This window comes from Pan paniscus, chromosome 9, assembly GCF_029289425.2.
Source record: "Pan paniscus chromosome 9, NHGRI_mPanPan1-v2.0_pri, whole genome shotgun sequence".
In the NCBI taxonomy this organism is placed as follows: Eukaryota; Metazoa; Chordata; class Mammalia; order Primates; family Hominidae; genus Pan; species Pan paniscus.
The window spans coordinates 59,996,182-60,010,689 of NC_073258.2; the positions used below are offsets into that span (position 1 = coordinate 59,996,182).

Below are 14,508 nucleotides of genomic sequence, written 5' to 3' on the forward strand. Positions count from 1 at the left end.
TGGTACAAAATTACATGATGGATCATAGTCAACAAGAGAATGTTGTTGTCCAGAGTCTGATATTGCTAAAATGCAATTATTCATAATTTAATTTGCTAATGTTTATTAAGCCTTAGCCTTCTGTCACTAGTTATATCTCAGAAGTTGAGTACTATCTTGGAAGCCATGCTGAGTTCACTTCCTGAATTGGCCACTTATTCATTAGATGGCCTTGGAGGAGGGATGTAAATGCTCTCTAGTGTGGTTTTCTCTTCTGTAATGACAATGTCTGCTTACCTCTTGGGATAGTTGTGAGTACTAAAGGTGTTAAAATGTGTGAAACACTTGGAATGCTGCCTGGAATCTAAGTGCTATCTAAAATGTAAGGTCTTATCATTGTGTGAACATTTCTCACTCACTTTATTGCATCTCTATGATTACTTCGATACTATCTTGAGTCAGCACTTTCTACTTTAAGTTATACAGCCAAGGTGTGTCATGGCTGCTGGAAGGTTTGATCATAAGGACCAAGTCCTAAAATGTAAATTAGGATAGGAAAAGTGGAGTCTGGAGAGAAGCCAAGTCCTTAAGTTCCTGGCTCACTGTAAAGGCAGAGTGCCTGGGAGCTTCTCTCTTTTCAGAGAATGACAGGGATTTTCAGACTGTGGTCCCCTGTTGTGGGTTGACTGTATCATCTCTACCAGCCTTGGTAGGCACCTATCTTCAAGCAACAAGGATATTTTGAAGATGAAGATGTTGATTCTATTTTGCCTAAATTTAACTAAACCTTTTATCTATGGTGTCTTCTCCCCCAAATCCCTTCTATGAATGTGCTCTGATTACTTTTTCTTTTTTCTTTTTTTTGAGACGAGGTCTTGCTCTGTTGCCAGGCTGGACTACAGTGGCACAGTCTTGGCTCACTGCAACCTCCGACTCCCTGGTTCAAGCGACTCCCCTGCCTCAGCCTCCTGAGTAGCTGAGACTACCCTGCCACCACACCTGGCTAATTTTTGTATTTTTAGTAGAGACTGTGTTTTACCCTGTTGGCCAGGATGGTCTCCATCTCGGGACCTCGCGATCTGCCAGCCTTGGCCTCCCAATGTGCTGGGATTACAGGTGTGAGCCACCGTGCTCGGCCAACTACCAATTTTTTTAAATGATCTTTACCCTTAAGTCATAGCTGATAGGATTTGAGATAGATAAGGTCTCAAGCTAGAGTAAGTTCAGTTTTCCATCAACATGGACCTGGAATATAGAAATCATGACCAGACTTGGACTGAGAACATTTAAATTCTGAAAGTATGAGGTAACTTTGCTCAGGAAAAAACATATACTTGTACACATAAGGGGTGGCCGAATAATGCCTCTCCAAAAATATTAAGGTCCTAATCCCTAGAAGCTTTGAGTGTTATATGGCAAAAGAGACTTCACAAGTGTGATTAAATTAACAATCTTGAGATGGGGAGATTATCCTGGATTATCCAGGTTGGTCCTATGTATATGCAAGTGTCCTTCTAAGAGGGAGGCAGAGGGAGATTTGAGTGTAGAAGAGAAGAAAGTGATGCGATGATGATCAAAGTAGAGAGATAAAAGATGATGTGATACAGAGACACAAGCTAAGGAGTGAGGACAGCCTCTATGATCTGGAAAAGGCAAGGGAGTTGATTTACCCGTATAACCTCCAGAAGGAACTGTACCTGCCAACATGTTGGGTTTAGCCTCATAAATCCTATTCTGAACTTCTGATTGCCATAAATATAAGATAACAAATTGTGTTGCTTTAAGTCATAATATTTATCATAATTTGTTATAATGGCAAAACTAATACATCATAGACATAAAAATTATCTTGAAAATTTAAAGTTAAGCTTTAAATTTGCAACTCAACCTAGCAACCCCTTGTGAATAAAAAGCAAGTTAGAAAACCAAATTTTCACTCATGGCCACAAAATTTAATTTAGCGGAGCATCTCAAAGCTCCTCAGAGGGTACTCCGAAGAAAAAGCAATGATGCTGAGGGCTTTTTAAAAATCCTTGGGATAACTTTTTAGAAGGAAGGGAAGAATACCAGAGGAGTCACTTTTAAAAGCAGACTTTTTATTTTAACAAGAAAGTCATAAAAGTGAATTTTTTCATGAAAGAAATAGTCTTCATTTAAGAAAGTGTTGCCGTTAAAGGGTTATCTTGGCACTAATGATTGGCATTGGGTGATTTTAATTCTGAGATGTCTGTCATCATAAAGGAAATTATGAGACCATAAGATTGAGCTTCTAATTTTCTGTAAGAATACAGAGGAGAAGGAAGGTAAAAATGTTAAGGGTGAGCTTAAGTAATACACAGATCCTAGATAATCAGTTGCATTTTGTGCTAATGTAGATCACAATGCTTGTGTTTGAATTAATGTTTTTTTACTGATAAGAAAGATTTGAAATGGACAGTGGAATCAATCAACAATATTTCTTGGGGGTGCATTTCCACTGATGCCAGCCACAAGGACAAATCTTAAACCCCAAATTGTTCAGTGCCTGTAGGCTTTTCTCATTATTATCTGCCACATGGAAATAAAATGGGATTTCTTTCTGAGAAAGATACTTTTCAAGATGATAACCAATTTGCAACATGTTGCCTTGGTGTCTGTATTTGGGGACAGTATAGCCCATTCTCAACTCACAGGACTGTTCCATCACAATCCAAGAGACAAGCTGGCGCTCTGGACCCAGCACACCAAATCCTAGAAAATCCTGGAGGCAGCGTTCAATATATTTCAAGCTCCTCTCATTTTTCCCAAAGGCCCAGTGTTCATTCACAAGACCTGCATGTGAAGCATCTAAGAACATGTTTGAAAAGTTTCCTTCCCTGTGAAGAAAAAGAATTTTACATTTATTCAGCCAATATTACCAAACACTGGAATTGCAAAAAATAAATATAACACCATTCCTTTCCTTAAGGACCCTACAGCCTGGAGGAGGCAATAGATGCATAACAACTACCTTTTCTATTTCCGCTTCAAAATGTTTCCAAATAGTTGATGGGGGAACACTGTGTGTTTTATGGCCCATTTAATAGCAGAGAGACAGCATGATATGTTATAGGACATCTCAAAATATCCCACTAAGTGCCCTAAGGAAGAAAATGAACACATGTCCCTAAAAGAGTGTGAATATAGGCCATAGAAGCCCTCCACATGGCTGAATTTACTTGAAAGATGCATGTATGAAACCATGTGCATTTTGAGTTCTACATCACAGGATATCTAAATATACAAGATAGTATTTCATTGAACAGATATTCCAATAAAACATATTTTACAGGAAGATGAGAACAATGCTGATCTTACATCTTCATGTGTCCCAAAGCCCTTCATCACATACCCAGAAACGCAGTTTAAGAAGCTGCAATATAAGAAAAAGAATACTACATTTTTGGTGCTAACCATTGGGATTCTAATCCTGATTATTTTCTTTTGGAAAGGTTATGTTCTCTTATTTACTTGGTTTTCTTGCTTGTGAAATTACAGTAATATCGTCTGTAAATATGGGGATGGTGGAAGAGAGAAGATCTCCAGGAAGTTTTGCCCCTCTCCAGGGAGAAAGAGTTTTGAGAAGTTTGTCAGTTTCAGAGTCACTTCATGTTTGCCAGTGGGTGGGTAACAGAACGCTAAGTTTTCTATGGGCGATGCTTTGTTTTTGCTCACTTCACCTGATCCTGGACTTGCTTCCTGAAAGATCTCAAGTATCCTTTCCTGTACCCTCTCCTGTGGATAGCCAAACCTAGAGTGGCAAGATACCAAGATATCCATGTAGGCTTAGAGGAATCACCTTAGGGCAGGTATTTCATGCCAGATTTCCAGAGTTATACTACTAAATATTATTTAATCCCCATTTATCATTTTCCCTGTGTATATGTTCCCCTTAAGTGTCTCATATGAACACTGGTGGGGCAAAGCAGGATTTGAAGAGTGTTGACTTTTCTGGCTAAATCAAATGTACCTGTGAGTGTGTGTTTAAATTCTATTTATTTTTTCAATTAGTAATACAAATATAAAGCATAAATGGATTACTAGAGGAAAGCAAATCTCTCTTCTTTCTCTGATCTCATATTACCCAGTTACTTTGTCTAGAAGCAACCACTAATGCCAACATATTTTTTACAACTTTCCAGTTATTCTCTGCAATTCTAGATGTATATGTACATTTGTTTATTTACACAAATGGTAGCATATTATATACATTGTTCTATCCACCTTATTTTTTTTCATGTAGCAATCTATTTTGGAAATATTTTATAATCTGTCGTGTAGAGCTACTTCATTCTTTTTAATGGCTGCATAGTATTCTAATGTTTCAATGTCCCATAATAAATTTATCCATTTCCCCATTACTGGATGTTTAGGTTGTTTCATAAGTTATGATATCACACATTAAATTCATGAAAATCTTGCCATCCAGTTTGTTAACATCATTTATTTAGTATGCATATTATTTGACTCAACAATTTTAATTCTAGTAATTCATCTTTCAGATATATTTACACAACTGTGCAATGATCTATTTATGATGATATTCATTGCAGAAGTTGCAGTAAAGTATGTGTATGTGTTGTAAAAATAAATACATAACTCATATAGAGTACTAAAAGCATAATATCAGTGTCAAAATTATTTACACCTAGCAAGGGAACCCAAGTGGACAGATTTTATTTTTTATTTTATATACTTATGTATTTTCTATAAGCATGCAGCATTTTGTAAGACATAAATAGTTTCAGTAAACATGTTTTGATGTCACCATGATGTCCATTACCCTCTCAGAAGGACGTTGTGAGCCCTAAGTGAAATAATATGCATAAAGACCTTGTCTAATGAAGGCTCTGTCCATGCTCAGTACACAGTTGCTAACATAACTCCCTTTCTTTACCCATGCAATTGTGTAGCCCATCATAATTTAGTCTCAAATCCTACATTTCCAAGTACAGCCTTTGTGGCAACTCAGTAATTCTATCAAGGAATTTGGGAAGCAAAAGGTAAAATCTCACTTGTTATCATCATCCACTTCAAATAACTCCATCTTGTCATTACTTGAGGTCTTGTGTTTCTTTGGTAATTCTGGTATAAAGAGGATGGTTTTCATGTAATCTACCTGCACTGATTTTGAAGTTGCAACCTTTCTTATTGCTTCATCCAAGCCCTCTTGGCAACCTGGAGAAAGGAGAAAGACAAGTACCACTTTATGCCTTCCATATCGGCTAGGAATAAACCATGGATCTTTTTCTTTTAACTCAGACTAGTTACCTTGGATCTGCAAAGTTTGCTCCCAGCTGATTACATTGGAGTATGACAGGACTTCCTCTAATTTGTCAGGAGCTTTGGTGAAGATGTGGTAAGTGTTGGTATAATGATCCTGGTCATCTTTCATCTCCTGATATAACAAATATCAATTATATTTACATAGCGCTACAATTTAAAAAATGTTCTTGCATAGGTCTAGAGTGCTAGAGATTCAATTGTTTGAAATATTCTGTTTTTCTGAGACAGGTGTAGAAAATGGCCTTGGAGTCACTTCAAGAATAACTCACTCTTGATACACTGAAGATAGTTTCTTTCTTTTAGGGCACTAAAGTGAGCTGCCCTTGAGAGGGTGAGTAAATAACTCCATTGTCTAGAATGGGAAGTGTACCCAAAATGGTGTATGTTAAGCATTTAAAAGTGAAGGTGCCTAAGGTATGGAAAGAAATATAAAGAACAGGTTTGGCAAGGCTCCAGGTTTTTGACAAGGTGTCACCTGTGCTAATCCTGACCCAGCACTCTGGGGCTGGCTCAGTGATTGGCTCTTGGTGTGCATGTGAATAGATGAAGTTTTGGAAAGAACCATCATTCCAGAGCCAGAGTAGTACCTAGAATAGACAGCTCAGTCTGCCTCCATATGCCTGCCTACCCTCTGCTGTTGACACTTCCCCTTGGGAGTCCTTGCAGGTGAAAACGCTTCTTAATCACTTTCAGCCATAGAAGTCTAGGTTGGGATGTATTCCTATGATCAGAATCTTGATGGAATAGATTGACTGGGTGGAATCCTAATTTTATTTACACATCCTGGATTACTGATCACTGGATCTAAGTTCAAGCCTTATCTCACTGCCCTACCCTGTCTCCCAAACAGCCCTTCCAAAAACTGCGTACATCAACAGTGTCAATGTTCTTCTCACCACCCCTCAGTTTCAGTTCCCTCATTGCCATGCAGAGAACGTCTGGAGAGTGACTACCCTCATATTCAGTAACTGTTGCTCCTACCTGTTTCTGAGGCCGGGTAATGACGATCTGGTAATCTGGCCAGGCATCTACCAGCACCTCCATGTTGAAAGGGTTTTTATCTTTTATGTTGAAAATGGCGCCATATACCTACGATGCAACAGAACAAAGCAGGAGAGGATGAAGTTCTTCTCCAATATAGAGTCTTACATGTGGAGAAATAAGACATGGCCTGAGAAATAAGGACAAGAAGTATAGGAGGACTTAGGATGGGCCAGTGCTTCCAGGATGGCTCATTGGGGTACTCATTGAGAGTTATACTGCTAGACGGCCCAAAAAGCATCCACAAAAATCCAAGTTAATACCTGAGTCATTAGGAACTGGCTTCCCTGATATTCATTCATTTCTAAAAAATTCATGCAATTTTCTCATTTTTTTTCTTTCTTTCTTTCATAACACACTATTTATTTGGCATCTATTATGTATCAGGTCTGTCTTAAGCATGAAAAACCCAAAGGTGAATATGATATGGCTACAACCCTAAAGTTAAGTTTAGAAGGATAGAGAGTACATAGTTCAACCATCGTAGGACACGTGGTCTGAGAGATATATGTATACGGTGGTATAGGATCCCAAGGAAGAAAAGCACTACCTGTCTAGGAAGTGATAAGGAAACTTACAATATCAGAAGCAATATCTGAACTGGGTCTTGATGAATATGTTATGCCTTTTTCTGGCAAAATAGAGAATGAGAGCAAGTTATTACAAGTAGGAGAAAAAGCATGAGTGAAATGATGAAAAGTATGGCAGATGATATCATGTCTACTGAACTGTGAGGGGCTCAATATTTGTAGCAAGTGGTATATGGCAGGAGAATGTTGACAGGCAAAATAAAAAAGGCTGGAGAATTTTGGGATAAACCCTGTAACCCAATTAAGCCTTGGAGATGGACTCTGCAAATTTGCTATGGCAAATTTTAAAACCAGGGAGTGATATGACCCTATATGTGTCATATAGATAACTCTCATCACGAAGTTGTAACTAGGCTGTTAAGATTGGAGACAAGGAGGTATTGCAATTACCTGGAAGAGATGACAAAGTACACCAAAGATAGCAGAAGGATAAATTCAAAAGATGTTTAAGAGGTCACAAAAAGGAAGCAAAGTAGGTGATTGACTGGATATTGATATTAAAGTCATCTTTGCACAGATTCTCACTTTAGACTTGCGTTCCCATCTCCCCATTAAGGTTATGAATCCTGAATCTGTCCTCCTCTCAACTCAACCATCTCTCTCCTCTGTTCTCCTCCTACTCCGTTACCTTTATGGATTCAGGGATGCTCTTTTCTAAGGATTTATACAGAATCTGCAGCTTCTGAGAGTTATGAAGCACAAGCATCTTATGTAGCACTTCAGCTTCTTTCCCTCAAGAAGATGATCTAAGGAAATAAACACAAAAACAAAAATACCTAGAGAGATATGATAGGTGTCCAGAAAGAAGAGGAAGGAGAAGTCACCAGGGACATCATACACTATTAGCAGTGATGGGCTTTAGAAATTATCTAGTCCAAACTTTTCAGTTTACAAATGAGAAACTAAAGCACAGAGGTGTAACTAGACTTCAGGGCTCCTTAGTAATCTCCATACAATTCCACTTAAAAAGTACATTAACATACCTGGCAAAATATATCTCCCATGCTCATTTGATTCAAACCAGTAAAAGAATATGGAGAGTGAATGCCTTCCGCTGTCCAGACACAAATAAAAAATAATGCATCTCTTCAGGGATTGTCCCTCAGGAGAGCCCCCCACCCCCAAGCATTGAAACACTTGCTCTAATGTTCCCATAGCATGGGTACTATTTTCAGCTATCAAGAAAGAATGTAATCTTCTGGAAAAAAAAAAAACCTTGCAGACTATATTGTGTGTAGTCCCTTTTCTCCTAAGGAACAAAACCATAGGAAGAAAAAATTGTTGATTAGTGATGATACCACCAAGTAGAAATTGGCAAGATCTAGGAATTGAAATTATATGTTAGCAACCTTAAAAATAGACCAAACCCTTTTATTCAGTAATTCCACATCCTGAAACTCATCCCAAGGAAATAATAATAGATATGTTTAAGGATGTAAACATAAGAAAATTTATTATAATATACTGTATATAAGATATAATACAAAATTCATTATGAAGAAATGATCAAGTTAATGATGGTGTATCCAAATAATAGATTACCAGGCAACTATCAAAATGATGTCTTTGAAGAGTGTTTAATGACATAGGAAAACGTCTGTGTTACAAAGTCAGGAAAACATATGATGTAATCCCAATTAATAATATAAAGATGCAGGCCAGGTGCAGTGGCTCAGCCTGTAATCCCAGCACTTTGGGAGGCCAAGGCGGGCAGATCACGAGGTCAGGAGTTTGAGACCAGCCTGGCCAACATAGTGAAACTCCGTCTCTACTAAAAATACAAAAAACTAGCCGGCTGTGGTGGTGAGTGTCAGTAGTCCCAGCTAGTGGTGGTGAGTGTCAGTAGTCCCAGCTACTCAGGAGGCTGAGGCAGGAGAATCGCTTGAACCAAGGAAGAGGAAGTTGCAGTGATCTGATATCGCACCACTGCATTCCAGCCTGGGTGACACTGTGAGACTCTATCTCAAAAAATAAAATAAATAAAATAAAATAAAATAAAATAAAATAAAAATTTAAAAAAATAATATAAAGATGCATAGGTGAATGGTTATCTGTGTATATGTACATTTGCATATACCCACCTGAAAGTCTTTCTGAAACAAAGTAGTATATAAATAACATATAAATATGAACTTTTGAACTTTCTTCCAGCCATATACATGGCTGACAATACATATAAATATGTAATACCTCATATGATACTTGAAGGCAATATATAAGAATGGCCATATTTTCCAAGAACCAACAAATAGAAAATTTTCTACACTATTTTGATGGTTTGCAAGGAAGCCATTAATACTTTTTGCAATCCTAGAAAACTCAATAAATATGACATGTATGTATGCATGTATATATGTAAGTGTATAGCCATAATCAATACAAAAGGAAGCACAGTGGTTAACAACATGGGCTTTGGAATTAAACAAACCAAAACTCCACCCCTGGCTCCTCCTCTGGCTATCTGGGTCACCTTAGGTAAGTCAAATTATTTTAGTCTCTGTCTCAGTTGCATTATCTATAAAATGGGGATAGTAATATCTACTTTGTAGGTTGTCATGATTTCATTGCCAGAAAAGGTATGTGAAGTGTTTAGCATGGTGGTAATTTGTGTATATACAAGGTTCTGAAGGACATTTTAAAGACCTCTAATCCAGTGAAGGTGACCATTCCACCGGACAGAAACATAAATGAAGAAAACTGCAACTTCAAAGATGGACTACATGTAACTTGCTTGAATAAATCTATTGACACAAAATAGATATTTTGAGGCAAACCACAGATCTAGAAAAAGCTAATGTGTTTCTGTCACTGTCTAGGATGATGGGTGCACTAACCAAATGGCACAGCATTCTGCCCATTCTGCAGGCTTTGGTAGCATATTCCACAGAGGAGAGCAATCAGCTTCAAGGAAAGAGTGACCAAAGCAGTCAAAGGCTGCTGAGAAGCTAAAAGATATGAGTACTAAAGATGGCAGTGCATTTTGGAGTTAGGAGTTGATTACTGACTTGGTAAGAGATGTGGAATGAAATGTGAGGAAGTGAAGGTAACTTTTTCAAAGAACTTGACCAGGAAAGGAAGAAGAACATGAGAATATTGAAGGACAGAGGAGAGGTACAAGAGCTCAAAAAAGGCATTTCTCTTATTAGATGAGAGTTAAGCATACCTATACTAACTACAAAAGGGAAGATGTAAGTCATTAATAGGCCAATGTGTAAATAGGACATAGAAAGGTGACAGAAATTCATTGACCTTATATACAAAATGCCAACCACTATTTCAGCTTCTTTATGTTGATTAATTCATGTAATCGTCAATGATAATTCTCAGCATACTTGTTAAATTAAGTTTTGGACTGGAAGAATACTTCTTCCAGTGAAAAGTCAGAAAAAAAATTAGGATGGATGCAGATGCAGGTGTATGTATGCACGTATACAGCAGGTCATCAAATAATGTCATTTTGTTCAATATCTTTTCATTACAATGGTGAAGAGAAAAACATCAATTCCTGGCTGGACCACTGTCTATGTGCAGTTTGCCTGTTCTCCTCATGTCTGCATGGATTTTCTCTGTCTAAATTGTCCCAGGATGAGTGAGACCATGTGTGTGTGTGTGTGTGTGTGTGCGCGCCCTGTGATGGAAAGGTGTCCAGTCTGGGGTGGGTTCCTGCCTTGTGCTCTGAGCTACCAGGACAGGCTTCAGTCACTTGCTCCCCTGAACTGGAAAAAGCCAGTTGAAAAATGAATGAATGAATGAAACATTCATAATAAAACAAAAATTCATAAAGTCTATGATAATCATACAAATGAATGACAATAAACAATGCTGTGCCAAAGGACTCAGTGAGCCCACCATATTTGTGATTGAATTTTAACTTCATAGAGGCAAGAGGTGCTCCTTACAACTTTTGCTTTGCAAACATTTATTTCTCAATTTAACCCACCACTACTGTGACCACCATCACACAGACTCACCAAAAATTAGGTAAATAATTATCTTGTTTTTATTAATATTTATTAAATGTATACGCAGTTTCCATTTAGTTCATTGTTTTATATTAGAAGTGTTTGGGTTCTTTATTTATAAGTTTGGTGATGTTTTTGTGACTAGAAATATGCTGTAGGAATTTAACTCTTCTTTATACTAATTAGCTTATGGTAAAATTAATTTTGTTATATGTTGTTTCATTTGAAATTGCAGTTTCCAAGAACCTATTGACAATGTTAAGTGAGGACTAATTTTATATGGGAGTACACAGGGTTAGAAAAAAAGAGCAGAGAGTTGGCAAGTTATTTTTGAATGTCTGTTTCCTGGAAGAGGTAAAATTTTTTCCTATTTCCAAAATCACTTTTTAGCAGTAAGTGGGTGAGGGAGTATGCCAAGAAAGTGTCGAGAAAAAGAAGTAGGATTTTATGGGAAACAGTTAGGGTTTAAATGGCTTTTGATGTTAATGGGAGAAAGAGTGGACTAGAATTAGCAAGGACTAGCAAGCATGCTTAGGATAATGTAAAGATGGACACTATGATTTGGAAGTGTTACTCAACAATATATTGAGCTCAGCACCCTGAGAGTAGAAGCAGAGAAGACAAATTAAAACAAACCAAGGTTGGTTTTTTCAGAGCTGGTGTAGCAAAAAAGATAAGGGACAAAGCATTTGAGTATATAGAAATGAGAGATTGAAACTTACAAACTGTAGCATCCAGGAGAGAGAAGAAAAAAAGTAAAGTAGGTTGGAGACCAATAAAGTAAGAAAATATAGAAAAAGCCATGGAAGAAAGTACTTGATGAAGTCAAAGAAGAGCAATGTTAATAGACAGGGAGAAATGTACTTAAAAATAGGAGATTGGGATCAGATATTAGACTATTAGAGGTTAAGATGTCAGAGGCACTCAGAGGTAGATCAGTTTGGGATGTAGGGCTGTTGGCTTCAACTCCAAGTCAACAGAGTAGGAGCCAAGAAGGGAATGGGAGTTTCAGGTACCACAGACATGAATAGGATGTAGCAGAAGTTTGTTGGAGAGAAACATTAGGATACCAGTTGCCAAATGTTTCAATGAATGGAGATAAATTTGGCAGAGGGCAACAGAAAAGCATTGTTTTATTCTAGCCACATGACACAGAAGGAAGAAGGAAGATTTTTCTATGCAAATAAACCACTAATACTTTAGAAGCAGGATTGGAGGCAAGGAGAATTTTTTGCTAACAGTATTACTATGGAGATCTAGAGGGTGTCAGAGAAAGGTACAAGCATATTGATAACTTATAATTCAAGGAAAGCATTTGGACATTTTACAAATTCAAAAGGATACGCACTGGCTTTTTCTGAAGTATTTCCAGTTTCAGGTACCTAAAAGGTTTTGAAGAATTCATTCTCAACATTGAGACCCTGGGGAGTGCTCTTTCCAAGGGTTTGCAGGGGAAAAGAAATAAATTAACAAATACAAATGCTTTAGAACAAGAATCCAAATTAATTGAACTGCCAAGATAAAAAGGCTGTTCTAAATAATTCTGCTTACCTGAAGTTTCTTTGTAGACCTGTAGGCACACTGCCTGCTGCACTTTCTCAGTATGGCAATGGAAAGGTTTCTGTAGCTAACACTCTATGGACTGAAACACAATAAAATTCAACTGACTCACGTTGTCACTGTTAAGCATAAAGCTTCAGGAAGTTATGGGTTCCTGTAGATTAAACCAGACGTTCTGTCCATAGACAAGAAATCACAGGCTTTGTGGACCAGAGGAGGACTGAGAATATGTTCCGTATTGAGCAGCTTCTACAATTCTAAGAAGTTTTACTCAAGAATCTTTTGATTTATATATAACCTCTTGTAGCTGAAAGGCTATTCTAGAACAATATTAAGTCAATTTTCCATTGTTGGCAAAAATAGCACAGCTGCAGCCTTATTTAAATGATGTCAGTAGAGCAAACAAAGAGTTGGAAAGTTTGATTTCAATGCAAAATACCTGGCTTAATACTTTCAACCATTTGTGGCTTGGAAAAAGCCAAAAATGCCTCAAGGAAGTTACTGTAATAATGAGAACTCAGTTTCATATACCTTGTCCTCTGGTTGTCTAAAGTGGAGCAACAGGGAGGGGCATTGTAAGTTTAAGAAGAAAAATCAATTACTGGAGAAAAGTTTCAGGGGGACTGGAATTAGCTTTGTAGTGGAACAGAGACAAACATTGTTTTTCAAAGTGTGTTCCTCACACCATCTACTTCAAGATCAATTAGGCTTGTTTGTTAACAATACAAGAACTTTTCCAGATCAGGTAAATCAGAGGCTCCCAGAGTGCCTGGCAATCAGTATGTTATAAAAAGCTATCTAAAAGAATCTGATCAACATTACATTTTGAAGACATCGAGATTAAAACATGGGAAAATATAAGTTATAAAATTTTTATACTGGGTGCAGTGGCTCACATCGGTAATACCAGCTACTTGGGAAGCTGAGGCAGGAGGATCGCTTGAGGGCAAAAAATTGATACAAGCCAGGGCGACCTAATAAAACCCCAGTCTTTAAAATTTTGGTTTTTAATTAGCCAGATGTAGTGGCATGTGTCTATAGTCGCAACTACTCAGCAGACTGAGATGGAAAGATTACTTGAGCCCAGAAACTTGAGATCGCAGTAAGCTATTTCACCACTGCACTTCAGCCTGGGGAACAGGGTGAGATACTATCTCTAATTAAAAAAAAATTCACCCACTTTCTGGAAGTGAAAGAAACTTCACAAATTGTAATCATTTATAACATGAGAAAAGCATGAGTTATTTTTACATAAATAAGGAAGCTGTTGCTGAGAAAAAAATAAATGTCTTCCCCCAGGTCACAAAACTAACCAGTGGCAATGTCTGGAATATGAGGCCAAATATTGAATTATTTTAATGACACTATGATTCTGTAGAGAGTGATTCTCTACCCTTAGGCAGTTTATATCTTCTTACAAACCTAAATCATCTACTCCAGATGACATATTAAAAATCATCAGTGAGAATTTAATACTATCTGCACATTCTTGCTATGTAAGGCATTGAGTTTTATAGTTTTAGTTACTCTACTTTTTGAACCAAAAGTGGTTCACATAATCTATCAAAGAATTTTTACATATTCATAATTGTAAACGATTAATTTGTTAAATACATATCAAAGTTTATAGAGTTATACAGTAAACTAATCATCCTTTTTAAAAAATGGTCCATTTCAACTAGTCAATACATATGTTTTATTCCATAATTGACAGCACACTGTGGATAGTTGAGAGAACACATTTTTTTTTCTATACTGAGTATTACTTAAGTAATTTCTTGAGCCATTAAATTTTTTTTATATAGTTTATAACGGGGAGGAGAAGCAAAGCAAGTGGCAGAATAGAAGGCTCCACTAATCATTTCCCCATACCCTACAAGGCACCAAGTTAACAACTACACAGAAAAAAATACCTTCATGAGGGCCAAAAATCAAGTGAGCACTCATAGTACCTGGTTTTGACTTCATATCCCTGAAAGAGGCACTGAAGAGACAGAAAAAAACAGTCTTGAATCACCAACCCCCATCCCTCCCAACCTCAGTAGCAGTAGTGTGGTGCACAGTGTATCTCT

General features: G+C 37.3%; 1 protein-coding gene across 5 annotated transcripts in view; it reads right to left on the reverse strand.

Moving 5' to 3' along the window:
* Positions 1-231: 231 nt before the first annotated feature.
* The window catches only part of GLYATL2 (glycine-N-acyltransferase like 2), a 68,075-nt gene continuing 53,798 nt past the window's right edge, over positions 232-14,508 (reverse strand). For 3 of the 5 annotated variants that reach the window (XM_063608186.1, XM_063608187.1, XM_055094364.2), the window contains 6 exons: positions 12,428-12,518; positions 7,543-7,660; positions 6,265-6,372; positions 5,269-5,395; positions 5,013-5,175; positions 232-2,834 (listed from right to left, as the gene is read on the reverse strand). In XM_063608186.1, coding sequence (XP_063464256.1) covers positions 2,426-2,834; positions 5,013-5,175; positions 5,269-5,395; positions 6,265-6,372; positions 7,543-7,620 — 885 coding nt within the window. In that variant the 5' untranslated portion in view covers positions 7,621-7,660; positions 12,428-12,518 and the 3' untranslated portion in view covers positions 232-2,425. The remainder of the gene's footprint in view (positions 2,835-5,012; positions 5,176-5,268; positions 5,396-6,264; positions 6,373-7,542; positions 7,661-12,427; positions 12,519-14,508) is intronic. The other 2 variants (XM_063608188.1, XM_034932669.3) reach the window with 2 other exon arrangements.